Source organism: Equus caballus, chromosome X (assembly GCF_041296265.1).
Source record: "Equus caballus isolate H_3958 breed thoroughbred chromosome X, TB-T2T, whole genome shotgun sequence".
Lineage (NCBI taxonomy): Eukaryota > Metazoa > Chordata > Mammalia > Perissodactyla > Equidae > Equus > Equus caballus.
In genome coordinates this window covers 10,052,856-10,073,851 of record NC_091715.1, presented here as the reverse complement: position 1 = coordinate 10,073,851, position 20,996 = coordinate 10,052,856, and the positions used below count along the sequence as shown (strand labels likewise).

Sequence of the window (20,996 nt, the reverse complement as noted above, 5' to 3'; positions counted from 1 at the left end):
AAACATGTAATTCACCAATACAATTTATGTATCATACTATTTTTAAAACCCAAAACCTGGATGGATTTAAAACGTGGACTACCTGTTACAGGTTATTACAGGTAACACTTATAAAAGTTATATAACAGATAAGCCTAAAACTGATACCTTGAGTGTGTCCAGTATACCCCGATCCTTAAATGTCTGGTACAGCTTTTTGCGCAGCTCATCTTGACTCAACACGTCAGATTTGGGGTGCATGATGGACTGGAAAAGAAAACGGTTACGGGTTAACTGGCGGGCCGAGGGGACGCGAGCTTCTGAAAACAGACCAGTGGCCTCCAGGGAAGCCCCAACGGTCGCAGCGGGGAAACGAGCTTTAATGAAAACAAACAAGAGGCTCCATTTCCGCCCGTCGCCGAGGGGGCGCGGTGTATACACCTGAGCCACCAGGTGTGTCTGTTCCTCCTGCCTCCCCAGCCCGCCCCGCCCGGCCCGAGGTAACGAGCCAGCCGGGGCCCGAGGTAACGAGCCAGCCGGGGCCGCAGGCCCAGGACGGGTGAAGCCCTGCCTCTGTCCCGGAGGATCGGGAGGGACAAGGGGGCTGAACGCTCCGTCTTTGCTCTCCGAACTAGGAACTCTGGCAGAGATACGCACTTCCTTTCTCGGCGGTTCTGAGGGGTGGGCAGGGTAGTGGTCCACGCACGACTCTCCCCGGCGGCTGGAGGGCGGAGACAGAGAAATGGGAGGCATCACTCCGAATTCACACGGCTCCCAGCCGATCCCGCCCCTTCGCGAGGCCTACCAAACCAAGCCGCCCAACGTTGGAGAGCTACTGCGCATGCGCCAGGCTGCGGCTCCCTCCTGCCGGAAGCTCCGCCCACGTATCGCGAGAGTGCAACCGCAGAGTCTCGCGAGGACTGCTCCGGGTGTCCCGACTGAAGCCGCGGAGCGCGGGACTGTGCAGTGGGAACTGGTGGGGCGTTTCCGTTGTCGGCGTCTGGCTGGAGGTAGGGGATGGAGCGAGGGAGGGGCGGGCGCTCCGGGATTCTGGGGCTCTAGGGGACGTCCCGCGCCCTGTGTGACCAGGTGTTGGCCCTCTCTCCACCATGCCCCAACCTGGGGCAGCCGGGCCGGACCTAGCCAGCCTACACCCCGACCAATCCCCACCGTGTTTCAACCTGCAAACGTCCGTCAGCTCGGGGGCTTTGCTTCCTTTGCCTTTGATGGGTCTTTCACCTAACCTCGGGGTTCTTAACCGCAGCACTATTGCCATTTGGAGCCGGAAAATTCTTCGTTGTGGGCGCTGTCGTATACACTGTAGGATGTTTAGCAGCATCCCTGGTCTCTTACCCACTAAATGCCAGTAGCGCCTTCCCACCAATTCGGACAACCATGAATGTCTCCAGACATTGCTAAATGTCCTCTGGGAGGCAGAATCGCCCCCTGGTTGAAAACAAATGAGCTAAACTTTGAGCACCCACCGTTGTGCGTGCTCTGAGGAAGGGAAAGGTGGGCCAGCTCCCCAAGCTGCTTAAATCTAACTAAAAAGAAATGGAATCAGTCTCTCGAGAAGCAATAACGGAAATATTATAGCCAGAGAATTGGATAGGAATTAAGATGCATTGTAGACTGGGTAGAGTTCAGAAAAAGAGGTGGTTGAAGATGGAAGTTTGCAGGGACATCTCTGTGGAAAAAGTGTGACTTCATCAGGACCTTAATGGGTAGGATTTGGATGGTGGGCAAAAAGAGCATGGGAGGAAGGGGGAGATTTCGCAGAGAAATCAATCAGGACCCTCTCAAGAGCAGTGAGGAATCTGGCCTGACTCCAGAGTCCCGTGCTGTGGATATAAGGTATCTAAGTCGTATGAGGACGGAATTGGGTCAGTGTAAGTTTTGTGCACAGCACTGAAGAGTACAATGAATTTCGACCTCTGACTGAGAAAGGTGTTAATGTATTTAAGAGGCAGCAAGAGTGACAGAACTTCATAGGAGGTGGAGCGCCTGTAGGTTGGTGTTGGGAAATAATTTTTGAGGAGGGGGGAACTTGATTGGACTTTGAAAGATGGGCAAGGTTTGCATGCACAATCAGGGAAGGCATTCCAGGCACGAAGAGAGAAATAACTCTGGGGTGGACACAGTTGGAGTGAGTTGGGGAGAAAAAATAAGTAGACCATCCAACTCTGGCAGAGGTGGAACAATAAGGTTGAGAAAAGACATGCAGAGCAACGTGGGAATAGGTTTTGAATACCTGTACTCCATCCTGTAGATGAGAATCATTACGGCTTTTGAGCAGAATAGTGAAATGATGATGTTAATATGTCGTAAATACTGTTAAATAAAAACCATCTGTGCCTGAAGACCCTCTTACCCCCACCTTTGGTCCCAAAGTTGAATAGAATTAGATAAATGTTCTGCAAAAGCCAGCATAATGTCGCTTAGAGGTGGAGGAATTGCTTATATTAATATGAAAATGTCACGTTAAAGATCAATAATATTCATCCTCCTCCTCATCATTGCAGTAGACACGTCCTGTGCCACACCAGGTTAGTCTTGCAGCCCCAGGTCTATGAAACTGAAGCCACTGCTGTCAGAAGCACAAGGAAATTTTCTAGAAGCTCCTCTGTAGAGGCTGTAAAGAGGTTTGCTATAAAAATGGATAGCTTTGTAACTGGAGTCCATGAAATTTGTCTGCAACTTAAAATTCTTAAGAGTTAGAAAGGACTTCTCAGTTCATTGAGTTCATCCTCCCAGTCTGGCACTAATGGTCTTCCAGCCTCCCCTTATGCACTTCTGGTGACAGGTTGAGGGGAGGGTTAGTCATCTCACGAGGCAACCTGGTGGTTCTTTGTTAGGAAGTTCTCTGTTGCATTGACCCAAATGTCTTTCCTTTGAGACATTCCTTTGAGGTTATGTCATAACCTCAAAGGAGCAGTCCTAGGGCTTGGCCTCTGGAGCAGTTTGGAATAAGTGTCTTATCCAGAGTTGACAAATACTTGGCCGTCACGTAGGCACTGGCCTCTCCTAAACCCATAGCAGACGTGGATAACTGATCACAGTGATCTTTCCCACTGACTGCACTTAGTCTGAGTCTCTCAGAAGCACCAGTTCCTGGTAGTACCAGTTGATTAGAACTGGCTCACAAGAGGAAACCCCTTTTCCATTAGACAGCATATCTTATTTAAAGATAAGATTGTGCTGTCTCTGCTCCCCCACCCCCAAAATATCTTTTCCTCCCTCAGTTTAAACATCCTCAGTTCCTTCAATAGCTCATGTCTTGTTTCCAGAGCATCCCCTAGCCTTTATCCCACCCTCCTCCCAACACACACAGTTCAGTTATTGATCCTTTTAAAATGCGATTCCCAGAACTGAGTTCATTCCCCAGAGGTGATATTAGTGAAGAGGATATCGTCTTCTCTTACTGCAGCCTAGAATTGCATTAGCTTTTCTGACTGCTACATCAGACTGCTGCCTCTTATTGAGCTCGCAGTAAATGATAACTTTGGGGTTCTTGTAGACGAACTGCTTCTTAAACTAGGTCTCCCTCATCCTGTTGTGCAGTTGATTTTTTAAGCACAAGTACAGGACTTTTTTTCACGTCCTCTTGAATTCCGTCTTGTTAATTTCACCTGCTTCCCCTAGCTGGGGAGATCTTTTTGAATCCCGACTTTTGCCTTCCGGTATTAGGTGTTATCTTTGAATGTGCTAAGTTGTCTTCATCACAGTTTTTGATTTAAATGTTGAATTGGATTAGGTTAAGCTAAATCTCAAAGGCTCCCTAGAGACCCCATGCAGTCAGCTGACCTGGAGCACTTTGCTAGTGTTCTTCAGGCAGTGACATTCAAGTCAGCTGTGAGTGTTCCTCTCTGGGAATACCACAGATTCTGTTATCATCCAGGCTGCAGGTCTCCAAGTTTGTTCTTAGATACTAAATTACTTCATAAAGTGACTTAGTCTCCTGTATTTCCCTTTGAAAACGGGAAATGTAGTTTTGGCATGACTTGTTCTCAGTATAACCAGGAGTTCAATGAATGAATAATAACCCACACTATTTTTGTCTAGGGATTCTCATTAAATGAGTTAACGTATAATAAAAGCTTCTAGCATGATGTCTGACCAAAGACAGGCATTTGATACATATTTCTGTTGGCGTTTTAATCTCTTTGAAAGTACCCAGTTATAGACTAGGAGATAAGCCTTTTTGTTTCTAAAAATAGGAATAATGCTTTCCTTTCTCAGATGGTATGGCACTTCTGTTCCTGCGATTTCTCAAATGTCACTGATCAGCAGCTATGCAGTCGCATTTGTTAATCCAAGATGTATGTAATTTGCTGAGACCTAAAGACTTGTATTTATTGAAGTGTCTAGATTTTCTTTTAATAGCCCCATCTTGAAGTTCACAGCCTGCCTACCTTGTTTCTTCCACACTTCCTGTTTGAAAATCCTTCTGAGAAAATTGAAGTTCAGCAGATCTGCGTCCTCTTATTTATGTACCAGGCACTTGAAGCAGTTGACCTTTCTCCCTTGCTTTTTCCTGATTGCAGCCTGAAAAGGCGTTTTTTTCTCTTACTATATTCTCCACATTTCAGCTCATTGGAGGCTTTTACCCTTCTGATGCTGGCCTCACAGATTTCTGGTCCCGTTTTTATGTTCAGTACTAGTTAGCACCCTGCTTCTTACATCACGTACACATCCTCTTTGAGTTCAAGGTAGTCCAAAGCTCCTTGCATCACCACGGTGACTTCTTTGGTTGTCTCTCTCTCAAAAACTGCTCAAGTCACCCTAGCCACCAGAGTCAGCTGCTGTTTTCACCACAGGTGAGAGTCCTGTTCCTTGTCATGGAGAATTTCTTCATAGGTATCTTCATAACTTACAGCAGCTTCTCCTAAAGGTGCTGTTAATCACTTGAACACAGACATTGTCAGTCACTCAGGCCCGAGACCCTCAGTGCTGAAGCTTGCAGAAGGTTCTTTTCCAGGCTGAGGCTAGTTAATCCCGCCATGCCTCTCATTCCAGCAATATCCCACACTGTCCAAACCACAGCCCCCTCCTGGCAGTTCGTTCTGCAAGCGCTGAGCACTTACCATATTCTTGGCTCTGTGTCAGGTGTTGGGGATCCATGCTGGAAAACCCACAGCCCCTGTTCTTTTCCCTGCTGTCATCCCTGTATCAGTCCAAGTAGCTTCACCTTCGTGCACCATTGCCCACCCCTCCACCCCCGCCTCTTTTCCACGTGCTTTGAAACCCCTGTCCCATGGCAAATGAACTCCCTTTGTCCCCAGTCTCTTTATAGGCTGTACCCTCTTCCTTTCTGCTGACACTTCCTTGAGTATTTCCTTTTTTCTTATACCTGCAGGTTTTTCAGCTTTGATGTGTGTTAGTTTCCTACTGCTGCTATAACAAGTTACCAGAAGTTTAGTGGCTTAAAACAACACAGATTTATTATCTTACAGTTCTGTAGCAGAGAAGTCCAGCACTGGTCTCACTGGGCTGAAATCCAGGCATCAGCAGGCCTGCATTCCCTTCTGGAGGCTCTTGGGAAGATTCTGTTTCTTTGTCCTTTCCAGCTTCTAGAGGCTGCCCACTTTTCATTGGCTCGGGGCCCCTTCCTCCAACTTCAGACCCAGCAACATTGCAACTCTGTGACTATCCTTCCATAGTCACAATCCCCCCTTGACTTTCCTCTTGTGCCGCCCTCTTCCACTTTTAAAGACCCTCGTAATTACATTGGGCCCACCTGGGTAGTCCGGGATCATCTCCCCATCTTAAGGTCAGCTGATGAGCAACCTTCGTTCCATCTGCAGCCTTAATGTCCCTTTGCCATGTAAATTAACATTCACAGATTCCAGAGATTCACAGAGATTAGGATGTGGACATCTTGGTGGGGAGCACGGGGGCCATTCTCGCTACCACCACATGTTCAAAATTGACGTGTTCATTTTCATCCCTCTTCCTTCCCTTTCTTACTTCCTTTCTTGGTGAATAGCATCATCATCTTGATAGTCTCCTTGATCACCTCAGTCAGACATTTGGAAACATCCTCGATTCTTCCTCAGTTCCCCAGTTTAATCCATTACTAAATTCTGTGTAGCTACCTCCTCTACACCTTGAAATCTAGTCTTCCTTGGAGATGCTTAAAGGGCCCCTATTTCAGGTGGTGGGAAAATTGAGCAGGCACATACACACGGACATAAACACAGCAGTTGTTTTATTTGTATTATTTATATTACATATTGGAGTTCTAAGTAATACTTGCTTTGTGGGTGGAGGGAAGATGGAAGAGGTCATAGAACTTAAAAAAAAAAGTTTGGAATCATTGATCTAGAGCTGCACTGTCCAGTACAGTAGCCGCTAACCACATGTGGCTATTTGAATTTGAATTAATTAAAATTAAGTAAAAAAATCAGTTCTGCAGACGCACTAGCCACATTTCAAATGCTCATTAGCCACCAGAGGCTACCACATCGGACAGCGAAGGTGTAAAACATTTCCATCCTGGCAGAAAGTTCAGTCTGTCGGACAGCACAGAATTCTAGAGTGCGTCTCACTTCTACCCACCACCTAGGTATGGTAAGCCCTCAACTATTGAATGATTGTAGACATCCCCTTCCTGAGACAATGTGGTTATATTCTCCCAAGGTTCCTTTTCTTCCATTTCACCTTTTCCTTGTCAGAACTGAGTCGAGTTATATCCCTTCTTCAGCTGTTTGTGAAATCAGATTATTGGCAGCTCGAGTTCTGCCCAGCTGGCTAGTTTGTGATGTAACTTTTAGGCGGTGTTTCCTTCAGCTCCCTTTCTGTTTATCCTCATGCTGTACTTGCTTAGCACTGTGCTTCTCTGCCAGTCATGGATTTCCACAGAGGGGCGAGCGTGTTGAGGGGGAATGGAGGTTATCTTCCTTGTCCATGTATTGTCTTCTGCAGCTTCTTAAAAGTGTGTGTGGGGAGAAGTAGCTTCCTTAAATTTTTTTCCTGCTGCTGTTTCTTGAATGTAGAAAGTAAGCCCTTCCCTTGGCAAACTCGGGCTATGAAACCCATTCCAACAAGAATTAATGACGTCATTGTTGACTTTGTTAACATTTCAAGCTCCCCTCCCTCTTCCCCTCACTTTCTCTTGAAAATTATTGCCAGTTCTAGTTTTGCTAGCTTTTGTAACATTCCTGCTCGTCTTTATGTAGTTTTACTAGTTGTGCCTTTTTCTCATCTTTCTCCTAAAACAGGGACCATTTTTTTCTGTGAAGGGTCAGATGGTCTCTGTGGCAGTTGCTCATCTCTACTGTTGTTGGGCAGGAGCAACCTTAGACTATGGTTAAAGGATGGATGAGGCCAGATCTGGCCTGCAGGCTGTGGTGTGCCAACCTCTGCCCCAAATAACATTTTACATCCTACTTACTTCATCAGGCCAAAAGAGTCTGCGATCTGCCTTTTCTTCCAGTCATGGCCTTCCAAGTCCAGAGGTAAAAGTGCCAGCTGGGCCCTGATTTCCTTTATGGAACGCTGTGTTCATTAGGAAATCCATTTCAGATTCTGTCCAATTTCGTTGTACGTTCCATGTGAATGAGCAGAAGTCCCAGTGAGGCTCGATGAGCCCTGGGCTCTGACTCGCTTCAGCTGGATGTTCCCTGAGACTGTACACTCCCAGTTCACCAGATTCCCTCCCTCCCCACCTGGAGGCCTTACTGGTCACTGCGTCACTGTGTACACATGCTCTTCCATGTTGTTCTAGATAACATTTACTGAGCACCTCCTGGGGGCCAGACACGGTGCTGGGTGCTCCACACGCATTAGGTTGAGTAATCCTCAGGCTCACCGTAAGGCAGCTGTGTTTGTGATCTCTCTTTCACTGAGGAGGGCACAGACGTGGGGAGATTAAGGACCGTGCCCACCTGTGGTCACGTTGCTAGTAAGTAGCAGAGCTAGACTTGAACCTAGCTTTGTCTAATGCCAAAGACCCTGTGCTAAAAATACATAAATCCATCCGCCCATCTGTCTGTCTCTCCATCCATCCGGATTTTGGTTGTCTGTGCTAAAAACCACAGAATCACTGATTCCACCCCTCCCACTTTCACTTAGTTTTATTACTTTAGCAGACCTATTAACCCTAGTTCCAAGACCTCTTAATGCCTCAGAATGTCTTCCTTTTTGGATTATGATTTCTTCCATCTTTCCTAGAATACAAAACTGTTTCTTCTTTTCTTATCGATGGTGTTTGCAGAGGCCTGTCATAGGCTCTTTGATTTGCAGGGCCTTATTTGTAGCATATATACTTCAGGTAGGGAGAAGACAAATACAGCATGCAGTCTGTAGATAAATGGTATCATAGCTCTCCTTTGTGTCAGCAACAGGAGGGAGAGTTGTTTTTAGCTTCCTCAGAAGCATCTCTCCTGAAAATTTCTAAGGCAAGCCAATTATTTCCTAGTTAGCTCCTTTATTAATCTTTCCTGGTGTTAGTGCTAATGCTAACTGGTCCAATCCAAGTTTAGCCTGGCTTGCTCTAAATGTTCCAAATTTTCGGATCATGAGAATGTTGTTTTTATGATTTCATATTAGAGGTCTTCCAATTTCCCTATGTAAATATAGTACTGGATTCTACAGGACATATCACAGATATATAATTTGTGTAGTCCAAAAGCCATACATATGGTAGTATCTATCTCTGGTAATATACTGGAAAGCATGCAAGCTTAGTGGCCTCCTCCTCTACAATGTCAACTTTAAGTCAAACATTGAATTCTAGACTTCCTGTTAACTATTTTTGGTTTTCAGTATTGAGTACTAAAAATATGTATTGTTTTCATTTAATTAGGAGCTGTATACTGAAGACAATGTCTGGAAGCTTCTACTTTGTAATTGTTGGCCACCATGATAATCCAGTTTTTGAAATGGAGTTTTTGCCAGCTGGAAAAGCAGAATCCAAAGTGCGTATGAAACCTTAAAAAATTCTGTAGGGATTGTTATGCTGTGGTAATGATAATGGTGAATTGGATTTTAGAACTGGAAGAGATCTGGGCAGATAAGGGAACTAGAATCCACCACAATTAAATGAGGCTTGCCCTGCAGTCCCACAGGGTGATAGAAGCCGGCCTCGGAACGTCGTTTAAATTGTTGATTCATCCTTTAATTCAGCAGACCCTTAACACATACAATCTGATGCTCTATGTCTCTTTCCCCTGATCTTCAGTTCACTGTGTCACCCACTATGAAAAGCTGCTCCTTAAGCACATAAAAACATAGTCCACCTCTAGCGTGTCTGGAATAATAGTCATCACTGCCTTGAAATGTCATGAAAGCCCATTCTGTCCCAGTGAATCACATTTTTCATCAGGACATACAGAGTAGATCCATTGACACCTGGGAGGGTTAAAGGAAACCCTTACACATCCTCTTGCTGCCCCTGAGACTATGGCAGTTTTCAGTGACCTTCTACGGTACCTACCGGCTTGGTGGTGCCCACGTGCTGTCCTCCCCACTGACACCACCCAACTTTCTTGTTGTCAAGAATGGTTCCAGAAAAACAAGCTTGGTTCAAGAACATGTTGCCATTCACAGTAAACAGAGCCATAGGGTCTTGAGATGAGAATGGCTGGGTTTCTTCCCTCTTTCTGTACTAGTCCACATTCCTAATAAATTGCTGACAAGTTATGCTGTGTTTCTCCCAACCTCCAAAAATAAATTTTAATGTCCTTTAAGACAGGAATTGGTTTTTGAAATTAATTGTAATGTGTAATGTCCAGTGTATGATGCTTTTCACCTATTCAGATCTTTCCACTAAAATATCATAGAAATTTAAGGTATTACCCTACCAGGTGTTGTTGCTACATTATTTTCCCACATTCACATGAGCACGCTGCTCATTACAACTTTGATTTGAGGCAGGTCTGTAGCAATAGTTGCTTTGTGGTATATGGCTACTTACGTATAGTTTCTGTGCACTCCAGTGGCCTTGTGGTAGGCAAAGCAGTGCATATAAAAAATGTGTCGCATGACTTGATCTTAGTTCTTTCTCCTGCTGCCACTCACCTTCTTAAAGCATTTCTACAGTTTTCTCCTAATCTCTCAAGATTCCCCATCAGTGTAAAGTAATGGAAAACGCTGCCGTGAGCCAGACACAAAATATATCCATAAGGATTAAATTAGCTTTGTCATGGTGACGTGAGTGAAGTAAACATGCTTTCGCTGTGTGAGGGATTCCAGGGCAACTGGCAGCCCTCCTCCAGCCCAGTCGCGGGAATGGCCTCCTCAGCAAGGAGGGTGTATTAGTCTCCAAGGGCTGCCGTAACAGTCTACCAAAATATAGGGGGCTTAGAACCTCAGAAATGTATTGTCTCCCAGTCTGGAGGCCGGAAGCCTGAGATCAGGGTGTCAGCAGGGCCGTGCCTTCTCTGAGTGCCCTGGGGAAGGGTCTGTTCCAGGCCATTCTCCTAGCTTGTGGTAGTTTCTTGGCTTCACATGGCGTTCTCCTTGTGTGTGTGTCTGTCTCCAGATTCGCCCTTTTTGTAAATATATCAGTCATATTGGATTAGGGGCCCACTCTAGCATGACCTCATGTTAACGAATTATATCTGCAACGACCCTCTTTCTAAATAAGGCCACATTCTAAGGTACTCGGGGTTAGGACTTCAACACAGGAATTTGGGGGGACATAGTTCAACCCATAACAGAGGTGTTCTTTGAAAAATGCATTTTGAAAGTAAGAATTCCAGAGGAGTAAGACTGCATCCAGGTTGTAAATTCCCTCGCCACATTATGATGGGACATTCCCGCCTTCTCCAGTTAAGTCATTTCAGCCCATAAAAAGGACACTCCCAGTTCTGACAGGACTGTCTCCTGCTGTTGGCACAGGTGACTGCTCACAGCTGGGGCTGAGCATGGCCTCCTGCCACTCCCAGGTCCCCTTGCCATGTAAGTCCATCACACCTGAGAGAGACCTATGCCAAGCCTTGAGAAGTGCCACCTCAGCTGTCTCCGCTGCTCACCAGGTGTCACTGCACTTGAAGCCCCTCTCCTGTCCCTCCCTTGAGGCCTGTGCCAACAGCACCTCTCTGTAGCTCTCCTTCTCCACCCCCTTAACCGCAAACTACCTAAATTACTGTCCTTTATCCATAACCACTTACATATTTTTTCCTGTCTTCTTCTTCTAAAAACATAGGAGCTTCTTGAAAGCAGGATCTACTTTTTTTTCTTTTAACATAGTATTCTTTTTTCACATGCTTACGTGGTTACAGAATTTGGTAACTTCCTTCTTGCAAAATCAAAAAAAAGTCTATATAGTTTCTTGAACACATGTCATTTATTAAGTAATTCGCTATTTCTATTTGTTGAATTTTTAGATACCAAATTAAAAAATAGAATATGATATGAAAACACTGAAGATCTTTTGTAAGTCTCATGACAATAATAAACAAAGTAAAAGCAGAAAGTGTTTCTCCCCCCCCCCAAGAAAACTGTATAGAGTTTACAGAATGAAATGTTGGCGTTCTTGAAGCTGTACGGAAATGTTAATCTGGTGCTGCTCACACTGTCATCTAGGACGATCATCGTCACCTGAACCAGTTCATAGCTCACGCTGCTCTCGACCTCGTAGATGAGAATATGTGGCTGTCGAACAACATGTACTTGAAAACTGTGGACAAGTTCAATGAGTGGTTTGTTTCAGCATTTGTTACTGCAGGTCATATCCTTACCTTTTTAATAAGATACCTAACTAAAGGTTGGGGTAACAAACTAGAACAACATGGGACATAGATGCTAGGCTCTAAGTTTGTGGATTTCAAAGTGTCAGGTAAAAATTGCCATTTACAGGGCTACTTTTATTCTTTTAGGGGGGAAAAAAACACATTTGTTTGACAGATAATTTTAAAACCAAGTCATATATAAAACTAATGTTTATCTGAGTTTACTTTCTTTTGTAGTTATTTTCTAACTTAAAAAGATTACGTTCTCTTTAAAACTAACCTAACTTTGAACCCAGTTTATGTATTCAACTTTTCACTGCATGTGACTCATTGCAACAATATTGTATCAACTGATTGCTTTTCGTTTTTCATTTCTAAGAAGGCTTATACCTTAATTGTTTCACATATGAGATTTATTATGCTTCATGACATAAGGCAAGAAGATGGAATAAAGAACTTCTTTACCGATGTCTATGATTTATACATAAAGGTATGGTATGTTCTATTACTTTTAAAATCTGATTATAAAAAGGGATTCAAACTTTGATAAGAAACTGGCCTGTTTAAGTAACTCCCTTATACTGCACAGTTTCCATCTCAGACTAGCTCCCCACCCCCCATCAGAACTATCCCTGGCAGCTCCCTCAGCAGGCACGTCTTCACCACCAGGGTGACATGTATTTAGGAAAACAGCTCATGGTAGTTATTTTTAAATCAGTTTCATTCTCCCCCTTGTGCATATAGTTGATTTTATTAGGGAACCCTAAAGAGAGAGAAGGGAGCAGTCTACCTAAGGGAAACTGCCTCGTAATTTTAATCTAAAATGTTTTCTACTTTACAAATAAGTTACAATGCAATGAATATAGATCATAAACCAGCAGGAAGTGACTCATATATTATCAAATAGTCACTCAAGGGGAATGGTGCCACCCACATTTCTTGATAATTAGAAAAAAAAATAACAGGACGTCAGCAGTTAAACACCAGTATGTTAGCAGTGCTAACAGCACTATCTTCTTAATAATTTAAATGTTCTGTATCTGGACAAGATTTTTTGCATATCAGCACAGTTAACAATCAGTATTCCTAGTCGGAAGTAGCAAATAAGCATATTTAGCCCTCTGTGATAAGGTGTAAAAATTGGTAACTACTTTCCCCATTAGTGATCCCACTTAATATCAATAATTTTCTCTCACATATGTTATGATACACTCATTACATTACCTGAGAAACTCATCGTTAGCCTTGTGTTAGAGGAAAGTATTAAAAAATTACCACACAACAGTAACTTGCAGTGTGGTATAACTGTTTCTTAACTCTGAGCATAGGGCAGATTTTTAGTTTGTTTTATGTAGCCAAAGGGCCTTACAAATTAATCCATTTATTTATAATGAATATGAGTAGATTAGTATTTCCCACAGGGTGAATCCTGAAAGTTAATTTACCTTACTACATGGGCAACACTTATCATACCCCCAGTAGTTTTGCCACCAGTACTTCTCAAAGCTAAAACACTAAGACAAAAACTTCCTTAAAGGAATGTTACTATTCAACAATGGAACATCCTTCTTGAAACTTAAATGTGGTCTTCAGACTTCTGTTTTGAATGTCTTTGATGATTTCTTTTAATTTAAAACTTCAATTTCCTTTTAGAGACCTATGATTTGTCAACCTTTTTACTTGACAAGCTCACTAATACTTTCTTCTTTCCTAGTTTGCAATGAATCCATTTTATGAACCCAATTCTCCCATTCGATCAAGCGCATTTGACAGAAAAGTTCAGTTTCTTGGGAAGAAGCACCTTTTAAGCTGAATGCAGAAAAATTCAGAAATAAACAATGTCACTGCAATGGGGTATACTCAGGAATGTGTACATTGTAAGTAACTTGATTAAATAGCCTGGAAAAGTTTTACTTGTAGTCTCAGTTTGTCAACCTAATGAAATTCCTTTTATATTTAAACCTAGTACACTCAGTTTCTTACGATTATCAACAGATCAATATTTGCTTGTAAACAGTATTATTTATAAAGAGCTCTTTATAAATAATCTTGAAATATCTTTATTTAAAAATTGAGAGTAAGCTTTTGACTTTCCTCATTCCGATAGCTTGATCTTGATGTAACAATCCAGAACCAAATGTCATTGTCAAGATTTGGTAGGTTTAAGACTAATAGCTTCTGCAGTAGGGAATGAAGTTGATAGCACATCCATGGGCTTATCTATACATCTAGAGATGTTATTATAAAAATGTATAGGCATGGGGCCAGCCCAGTGGCGCAGCGGTTAAGTGTGCACATTCCGCTTCTCAGCGGCTCGGGGTTCGCCGGTTCGGATCCCAGGTGCAGACATGGCACCACTTGGCAAAAAGCCATGCTGTGGTAGGCATCCCATGGATAAGGTAGAGGAGGATGGGCATGGATGTTAGCTCAGGGCCAGTCTTCCTCAGCAAAAAGAGGAGGATTGGCAGTAGTTAGCTCAGGGCTAATCTTCCTCAAAAAAAAAAAAAGTATAGGCAGTAGACATGGCACTACCCAAGAAGCCGAAGCAAAACAGCTTTTGCAGCGCCAAATGCCACATGCCTACCCCTGTTAGAGACTGGGAACAGTGATCCTGTAATTCTAGAATTCTGGATCCATGTTTGCAAAGTGGGAGGCCTGGACCAAAGTGACAGGTTCTTATATTTCCTTTCCCTCAGACAGTAAACTAAAGATTAAGTGAACCTGTTGGTAGCTGTACTAGTGAAGTCATAAGGCAATTTTAGAATCATAAAGAACAGCTGGCGTTACGTTAACCTTTGCACTCTTAGCTGTTTGGGCTGTACACCAGAGGGGGTGGGGAGTGGTCTCTTTTGTACTGTTAACAAGTGGAGGGATCTTACTGTAAACTAGGAAATGGCCATTGAAAAGCACGCAATATAACCAGATATTTTCTGCACTAATTGTGAGCACTTGAGGAATTGTGTTCCATTCTGAATAACTTGAGCAAGTAATTCTAAGTTTGGTCTTGTACCCTTGTGTGAAGTTTTTCACCCTATTTATTTGATTTCTTAAATAAAGATGTTTGTCCAAGATTGTGGAAGTTTAATATCGAATTTTTTAAGTGCTGCCCATCCCACCATCACTACTATTTTAGTCCTATTTCCCCTATTGAAAGTCTGCAAGCTAATAGAGCTCTCAACCCATTTTGCAGAACTCAGATCGCCTCAAACTAGGGACCAGAGCTTTAGGAGCAGAAAAAGATGCTCAGCTAGAAATCTAGGAGTAATTTCAGCCATGCCCATTGGAGAGACCCAAACGTATTTATTGTATATAGTTTGCTCCGCCCTCAATGAGCATGTAATGCACAGGGCTGTTTTGCAAGCCAGCCAGGAGCAGCAGCGTGCTGTTTCAGCACGAAGTTGTAGCGGGGAGATGGTTTGGGTCCTGGCTCAGTCCAACAACAGAGGTGCCCTGCAAATAGCAATCCTTTTCTCCAGGCTTGTGAGGGTGAGATGGGAACAAGTAACATAAGCCCTGTGTGAGTATATTACTGTAGTTAAGTACCAAATTACGTGTAGGACTGCATCTCTGAAGGAGCTTGAGGGAAGCCCAGTGATGAGTGTAGGAGTGGGTGGGATCTGAGGTGGGCAGCCCTGGGAAAGCACCAGACACGAAGGTGTGGAACAAAGCAGCACTGAGCGAGCACATGGGTAGGACAGCTGAGAGACAGACCCAGGCCTGGTGTAAGGGGAACACCAGGGGCTGATAAGTAGGAAAGCTCAAGAGCCGGCAAGCTTGCTTAGATCTGGAGGTAGGTGGTGGCACTGGAGGTTCTGCAACACAAGAGCGATGAGGGGCATCACTAGCACCTGGGCGTCAGGCTCCAGGGAGCACACGTATGTCAGCACTCCCAATGTGATCCAACTAAAATGCACGAATCTGGGTTGTCCTCGTTCATTTCCTAGGATGCTTCATTGGTGCCCATGTGTCCGTGTTTGTAGCGACCCTCGATCTCTGCTCTGCCCGTGCTACACTCATGTTCTTTCACTTTTCGGTCACCTCAGCACTTCGTGGCTGACAGTCCAGTGGTGACTTTTCAGAATCCACTGACTGTACACAGGTCTGTTTTCCTACTTAACACTTCACTGCCCCACAAGCCACTAGTACTGTGCAAGAACTGGCGCAACAGTGTCATGATATTAAAGTGATAGCTTATACAAGTTTTCATAGAAATGTAAAACACAAGGTTTTCTTCTAAGATGAGGAACACCTAGGATGTTTTAACCTCAACTAGGGAATTTTTCACAAGTGAGAGGAGGGTGACAAAAACATTAAGTAATCTATTGATGGAACTGTACTTTACCATCTTCCACACAGCACATTGGAACTGCTACGTTGGCTGTCAAATGAACATTTGTCTGTTCTCCGAAGTTCAGTAGTTCGCCTTTTTCTTAACGCTGAACTCTGTCTCAAAGGCTTTACATTCACGCCGACCTGGAAGCACACACGATCACAGAGCCAGCCCCACGCCCTGTGGTGAGGAACAGTACTGTTAACCCTGGGGCCCCTCCTCCCTGAGCTGGGGAGCGCGCACTCAGTACTTCCCTTCACTTGCTTCCTTGGGGCTCTGCAGCTGCTTCTACCACTCCTGCCACCTGCTTTGTTCCCCAACTCTCATTTTTTCCATGTTTCTCACCTTTGTATAAGTAACACTGGCCAATCAAAGCACCTTGTACTTTCTTCAAACAGAAGAATGAGATTTTCAGCTACCTTTTGTTGCTGGCTGAAGAGCTTTTCCATCAGTCAGCTGTAGTTTCTTTGAAGGCTGAAGCTACTTAGGTTCTGTCCCATTTCAGTACCATGTTTGGTCAGTTAGCCCTGTTCACTGGGTCCCTTTAAGTCACAGTGTGAAGCTGGATTACTCTCCCTTCCGTCAGCTTGTCTTTACACACATGAAGACCCGTCCCATTGACCATTTTTTGCTGCCCAGCTCTAGACCTCTTGAATGCCAACTAATCTAATCCCTGAATATTTAGCTGAAAACAGGTTACTGATAAAAAAAAGTTTTAAAAAGCCACTAAGGTATTGTCTATACAAGTATCAAAATTATACATTTTGTAAATACCTACACACATAAATGTTATAGGAGGAAATCTGGACACAGACACAGGGCGGGGGGGGGGGGGCGGGCATGAAGAGGAAAGGTCATCTGCAAGCCATGGAGAGAGGCATCAGGAAAAACTAAACCTTCCAACACCTTGATCTGGGACTTCAAGACTTCAGAACTGTGAGAATGCATGCTCCGCTTCAGCAGCCCAGGGTTTTGCCAGTTCGGATCCTGGGCGCAGACATGGCACCGCTCATTAGGCCATGTTGAGGCGGTGTCCCACATGCCACAACTAGAAGGACCCACAAATAAAATATACAACTATGTACTGGGGGGATTTGGGGAGAAAAAATCAGAAAAAAAAATTCCCATTGCTTAAGCCACCCAGTCTGCATTTTGTTATGGCAGCCCTAGTGAACTAACATACTATGCTTTCCTTATGTACTAAATATTTAGATGGATACCCAAGAAACACACATGGCTGTCTCCAGGAAGAGGAACTGGGTGGCAAGGGTAGAGATATTTGTCCCTGTGCCTTATGATTTTGAACCCCATGACTTTATCATCTATTCAAAAAATGAACAAAAAATTTACTCCTAATACCTATTGCTGACCAAGGTGTGGAAAACACTTTCATAAACTACTGCTAGATGTCTATCAACAGAAAATGGTTTGAATAAATTGTTAGACGTCCATACAGCTGATAAATGAGGTAGGTCTACTATAATGGAAATACGTCCAGATATTTAAGAGAAAAGGGCACGTCAAAAAACAATGGGCACACTTTTGACTTAAAAAGACAAAGCAAGTCCCCTAGAGAAAAAACAAAAGAAAGAATATACAATATACACCCATTTGTTAACGATGGATTCCTATTTGTTTTCTGAATGGAGGATTAGCTTTTCTGGGGGGATGATGATTATAAATAATAAAAACTACATCTCTTTCTAACCTGCGACTATGAAGAGATTTAATGTCCCCAAATTCAAAAGGTTAAAATGTTTTGCTTATAGCCAAATTGTCTGTTACGTTAGGAAACTAGACTTTCGAAGTTTAGCTTACTGTAATGATATTCTTTTCCAGTGGTTCCCAATAAGGGGCCAGGGAGAGAAATATATCAATCTAGCTTTTCAAAATATACCCCTCCCACATAACCCCCCAAGCATGTCCTCTGATCACCCACCGCTCCACAGTCGAGGGGCCTGTCCTGTCCTAACACACGGTCAAGTTGGTTTGCCTCTATAGGATGGATCAGCGAGAGTGGCCCAGCACATGAACTCTACCCATGGAAGACTGGAATTTGCTTTATCAGCAAGTCTGGTCATTGCAGGATGACAAAACTCTCTTTGACAGCAAATCACTAAACAATGTTCAGTGGTCGAAAAGACACTAAATACATGACCAAATACACGTCTTCATTAGTCCTCACACAAAGTACAGTCCTCAGTATTTCCTCCAAGAATGATAAAGCTGGCTGCTGGGGGGGGGGGGGGGCACACGTGTGGCACACAAATGACAAGTGATGACCAGTGAGTTCAACTCTGACATGTAGAATGAAAGCGTGAACATGTAAATAATTTTAAAGAAAATGAAGTAATCAAAGAACTGCAGTGCAAAGCATTAGATTTTAATCTTTAATATCTAACATTATTGCTTTAGGTAATTTTTTCCCTGGCCCAGGAATAGAATGCTAATTACATAAAAATATACACATATAAAAAGTAGTTCTCCATTTTCCCGGGAAAAAGACAATAACTTTTGCAATCTTCAAGTGTTCTGTTTTAATTATAATTAAAGTCTTGGTCATGTCATTAGCTCTGTAACTTACATTTTAAATTAAACGTTATTAGACAACCGTTACAAATTATAAATGTAAGGTGCCATTATTGAGTAAATAGAATCTTCCGTGAGTGGATGCGTCCCTTCTCCCACCCGCTAATGAAGCAGCAATATGGTTAGTTTAATGTTATGAGTACAGGAGCCATTGCTGCAAACACTAACTCTCTTGTCCACCCTGTGTTTATTTGTGTATATGTGTGAGTTGGTGAGGACGCATGGGCAACCTCTCTAATGATCAACAGCAAGATGAGCTAGGCTTGGGCTTCCGGTGCAGGCTGACCGTGTCTGTCTGAATCAAGTGATCTGACCTATCCTCAGTAGCAAGCACTCTTCGGACCGCTTCCTCAAAGGCCGCTGCGACATTCGTGGCATCTTTTGCACTTGTTTCAAAGTAAGGATAGTCGCCGTTGTCCCTGCACCAGGCTTGGGCTTCTTCTGTAGACACTTGCCGTTCACTTATGTCAATCTTGTTCCCCAAAATCACAAAAGGAAAGCTTTCGGGCTCTTTCACATCTGCATAATATATGAATTCTTTCTTCCAGTTACTTAAGTTCTGGAAGCTTTGAGAATCATCGACACTAAAAGTAAGCAGGCAACAGTCAGAGCCTCTGTAAAATGGCGTCCTCAGGCTTCTGAATCGCTCTTGACCTGCAGTGTCCCAAATCTGCATGGTAACAAAATGTCCATCCACCTCCAAATCTTTATTTAAAAACTCCACACCTATTGTATGGAAGAGCTGGGTATCAAACTTATTAGTCACATATCTGTTCATTAGAGAACTCTTCCCAACTCCACCATCTCCAAGGAGGATTACTTTAAAAAGCGATGATTTCCCTGCCATTATTAATCTCAAGATCTTTGACTTCAGAACCCTGTAAAATAAAAAGGTACCGTTACATTCCTTTGGACCTGTACATCGCTCTACGTGATTCTGTGAATATCAGCGTTTAAGAGAAATAAAACACAGAGCCCCAATTCCTTTCTGCACAGGGAATACCTAATAGCAAGAGCTACTGTGCTCACTTACTGAGCACTCAACCGTGCGCCAGGCACTACCCTACTGTTACTCCCTAAGACAGCTGGTAAGGGCTCACTCTTCTCCTTCCTCGGGTCACAGCTGACTGAAGCTGGCATTCAAGCCCAAGTCTGACCCCGAACACCCTGCTCTCAAACGTTCCTCTCTATTCACAATAAGCCCTGCCACCATTTGTTAGAGATGCAGTAGAAGACCAAAGTAGGCCAGTTTCTGTAACAACTTCAAACAGCCCTTTGGTGGCACAGCGACCGTGTTTACTGATGGCTTTCCTCTCATGCCAGGGGTTTTCTCCATGATCCCCACTTTCTCTCCTCCAAAGCTATCACCATAGGAGCTGGTAACCAGGAAACCAGATACAGAAGCTGACTGATCTGGCTGTAAACAAAAAGAAGCCAACCACTGAATAAATGGACTGTATTCTCTTCATTAGGAACACTATTTTGAGCATGTAAAATTAATGTCAGCAGCAATGGCATTTTTAATATAATAACATAATCTAGCATGTTCTACCCACAAGACTCACTTGGGCAGCTCAAACTCTTTAACAAATCTGAGCTTGTGCTGTTACTTGTGTGTTTTGAGGGGGAATGAAATAAACCTTAAACAAACATGGGGTTTTTGAGGGGAAGCAGGATTTAAAACTTGTCTACACTACAGGCAACGCCTGTGCGGGGTGGGATTTCAGATGCCTGGTTACAGACGGCTACTTCTAAGTGCTAGGGGCAGCAGTGTTTCCATTTAAGGCTTCTATTTTAATTCTTTATTATGGAAAATTTCAAACATACACAAAATTTCTGAATGATGAGAGTAATACAATGAAACCACATGGACCCTAAACCTAGCTTCCCCAATTACAAACTTACGGAAAATCTGGTTTCCTCTCTAACTCCCCATTTTCCTTCTCCCCAGTTATTTTCATTTAATCTGTAAATATTTCGGTATTAAATGGCTTTTAAGTATAGTGACATTTATAAAAGAAGACAACCTTTAAAGTAGCAGTCTAACAGAATTTCCTACAACGATGGAGATGTCCTCCATCTGTACTCACCAGCCACATTTGGTTATTGAGCACTTAACGTGTACTGGAGGAAGTGAGGAACTGAATTTTAAATTTTATTTAACTAATTTAAATAGCCACATTTAAAGAGCCCATAGCCGTATTAGACAGCACAGCTCTAGAGCAAAATGGTAATTAACGTGAAGGCAGATACTGTGAATCCCTCACTGGGAAGGTAATAAAGACATGAAAAAATAATTGTGCTGACTAGGATGAATTGCAAAATCACTGCAGCAAACATCAGCTGGCTATCTCCTGGTTATATGCAAAACTGACCCAGTATACTGTAATTGAACACTTCCTGTCATGTGTAGGAATTCTGCA

At 43.4% G+C, this 20,996-nt stretch overlaps 3 protein-coding genes across 16 annotated transcripts in view; 1 reads left to right on the top strand and 2 right to left on the bottom strand.

Annotated features, from left to right (window-relative positions):
• Window positions 1–771, bottom strand: part of OFD1 (OFD1 centriole and centriolar satellite protein) — a 46,819-nt gene extending 46,048 nt beyond the window's left edge. For 6 of the 11 annotated variants that reach the window (XM_023633905.2, XM_023633908.2, XM_001917181.6 and 3 more), the window contains exons 1-2: window positions 637–771; window positions 148–246 (exon numbers count right to left, since the gene is read on the bottom strand). In XM_023633905.2, coding sequence (XP_023489673.1) covers window positions 148–246; window positions 637–732 — 195 coding nt within the window. In that variant the 5' untranslated portion in view covers window positions 733–771. Of the gene's footprint in view, window positions 1–147 lie in introns of all 11 variants that reach the window. The other 5 variants (XR_011434596.1, XM_023633906.2, XM_070256929.1 and 2 more) reach the window with 2 other exon arrangements.
• Window positions 772–835: 64 nt separating this feature from the next.
• Window positions 836–13,564, top strand: TRAPPC2 (trafficking protein particle complex subunit 2). Of its 2 annotated transcripts, none has more exons than XM_005613990.4 (5): window positions 836–989; window positions 8,786–8,897; window positions 11,509–11,653; window positions 12,059–12,144; window positions 13,369–13,564. In XM_005613990.4, the coding sequence occupies exons 2-5, from the start codon at window positions 8,805–8,807 to the stop codon at window positions 13,465–13,467; spliced, it is 423 nt and encodes a 140-aa protein (XP_005614047.1). In that variant the 5' UTR covers window positions 836–989; window positions 8,786–8,804; the 3' UTR covers window positions 13,468–13,564. The 2 variants fall into 2 exon arrangements, with proteins under 2 accessions (XP_005614047.1, XP_070113036.1); XM_070256935.1 differs by having other exon boundaries at window positions 11,509–11,657; window positions 12,063–12,144.
• Window positions 13,565–18,346: 4,782 nt separating this feature from the next.
• RAB9A (RAB9A, member RAS oncogene family) overlaps window positions 18,347–20,996 on the bottom strand; it is a 29,272-nt gene continuing 26,622 nt past the window's right edge. For all 3 annotated transcript variants that reach the window (XM_014728762.3, XM_014728761.3, XM_005613989.4), the window contains one exon: window positions 18,347–19,451. In XM_014728762.3, the coding sequence (XP_014584248.1) occupies window positions 18,815–19,420 (606 nt within the window). In that variant the 5' untranslated portion in view covers window positions 19,421–19,451 and the 3' untranslated portion in view covers window positions 18,347–18,814. The remainder of the gene's footprint in view (window positions 19,452–20,996) is intronic.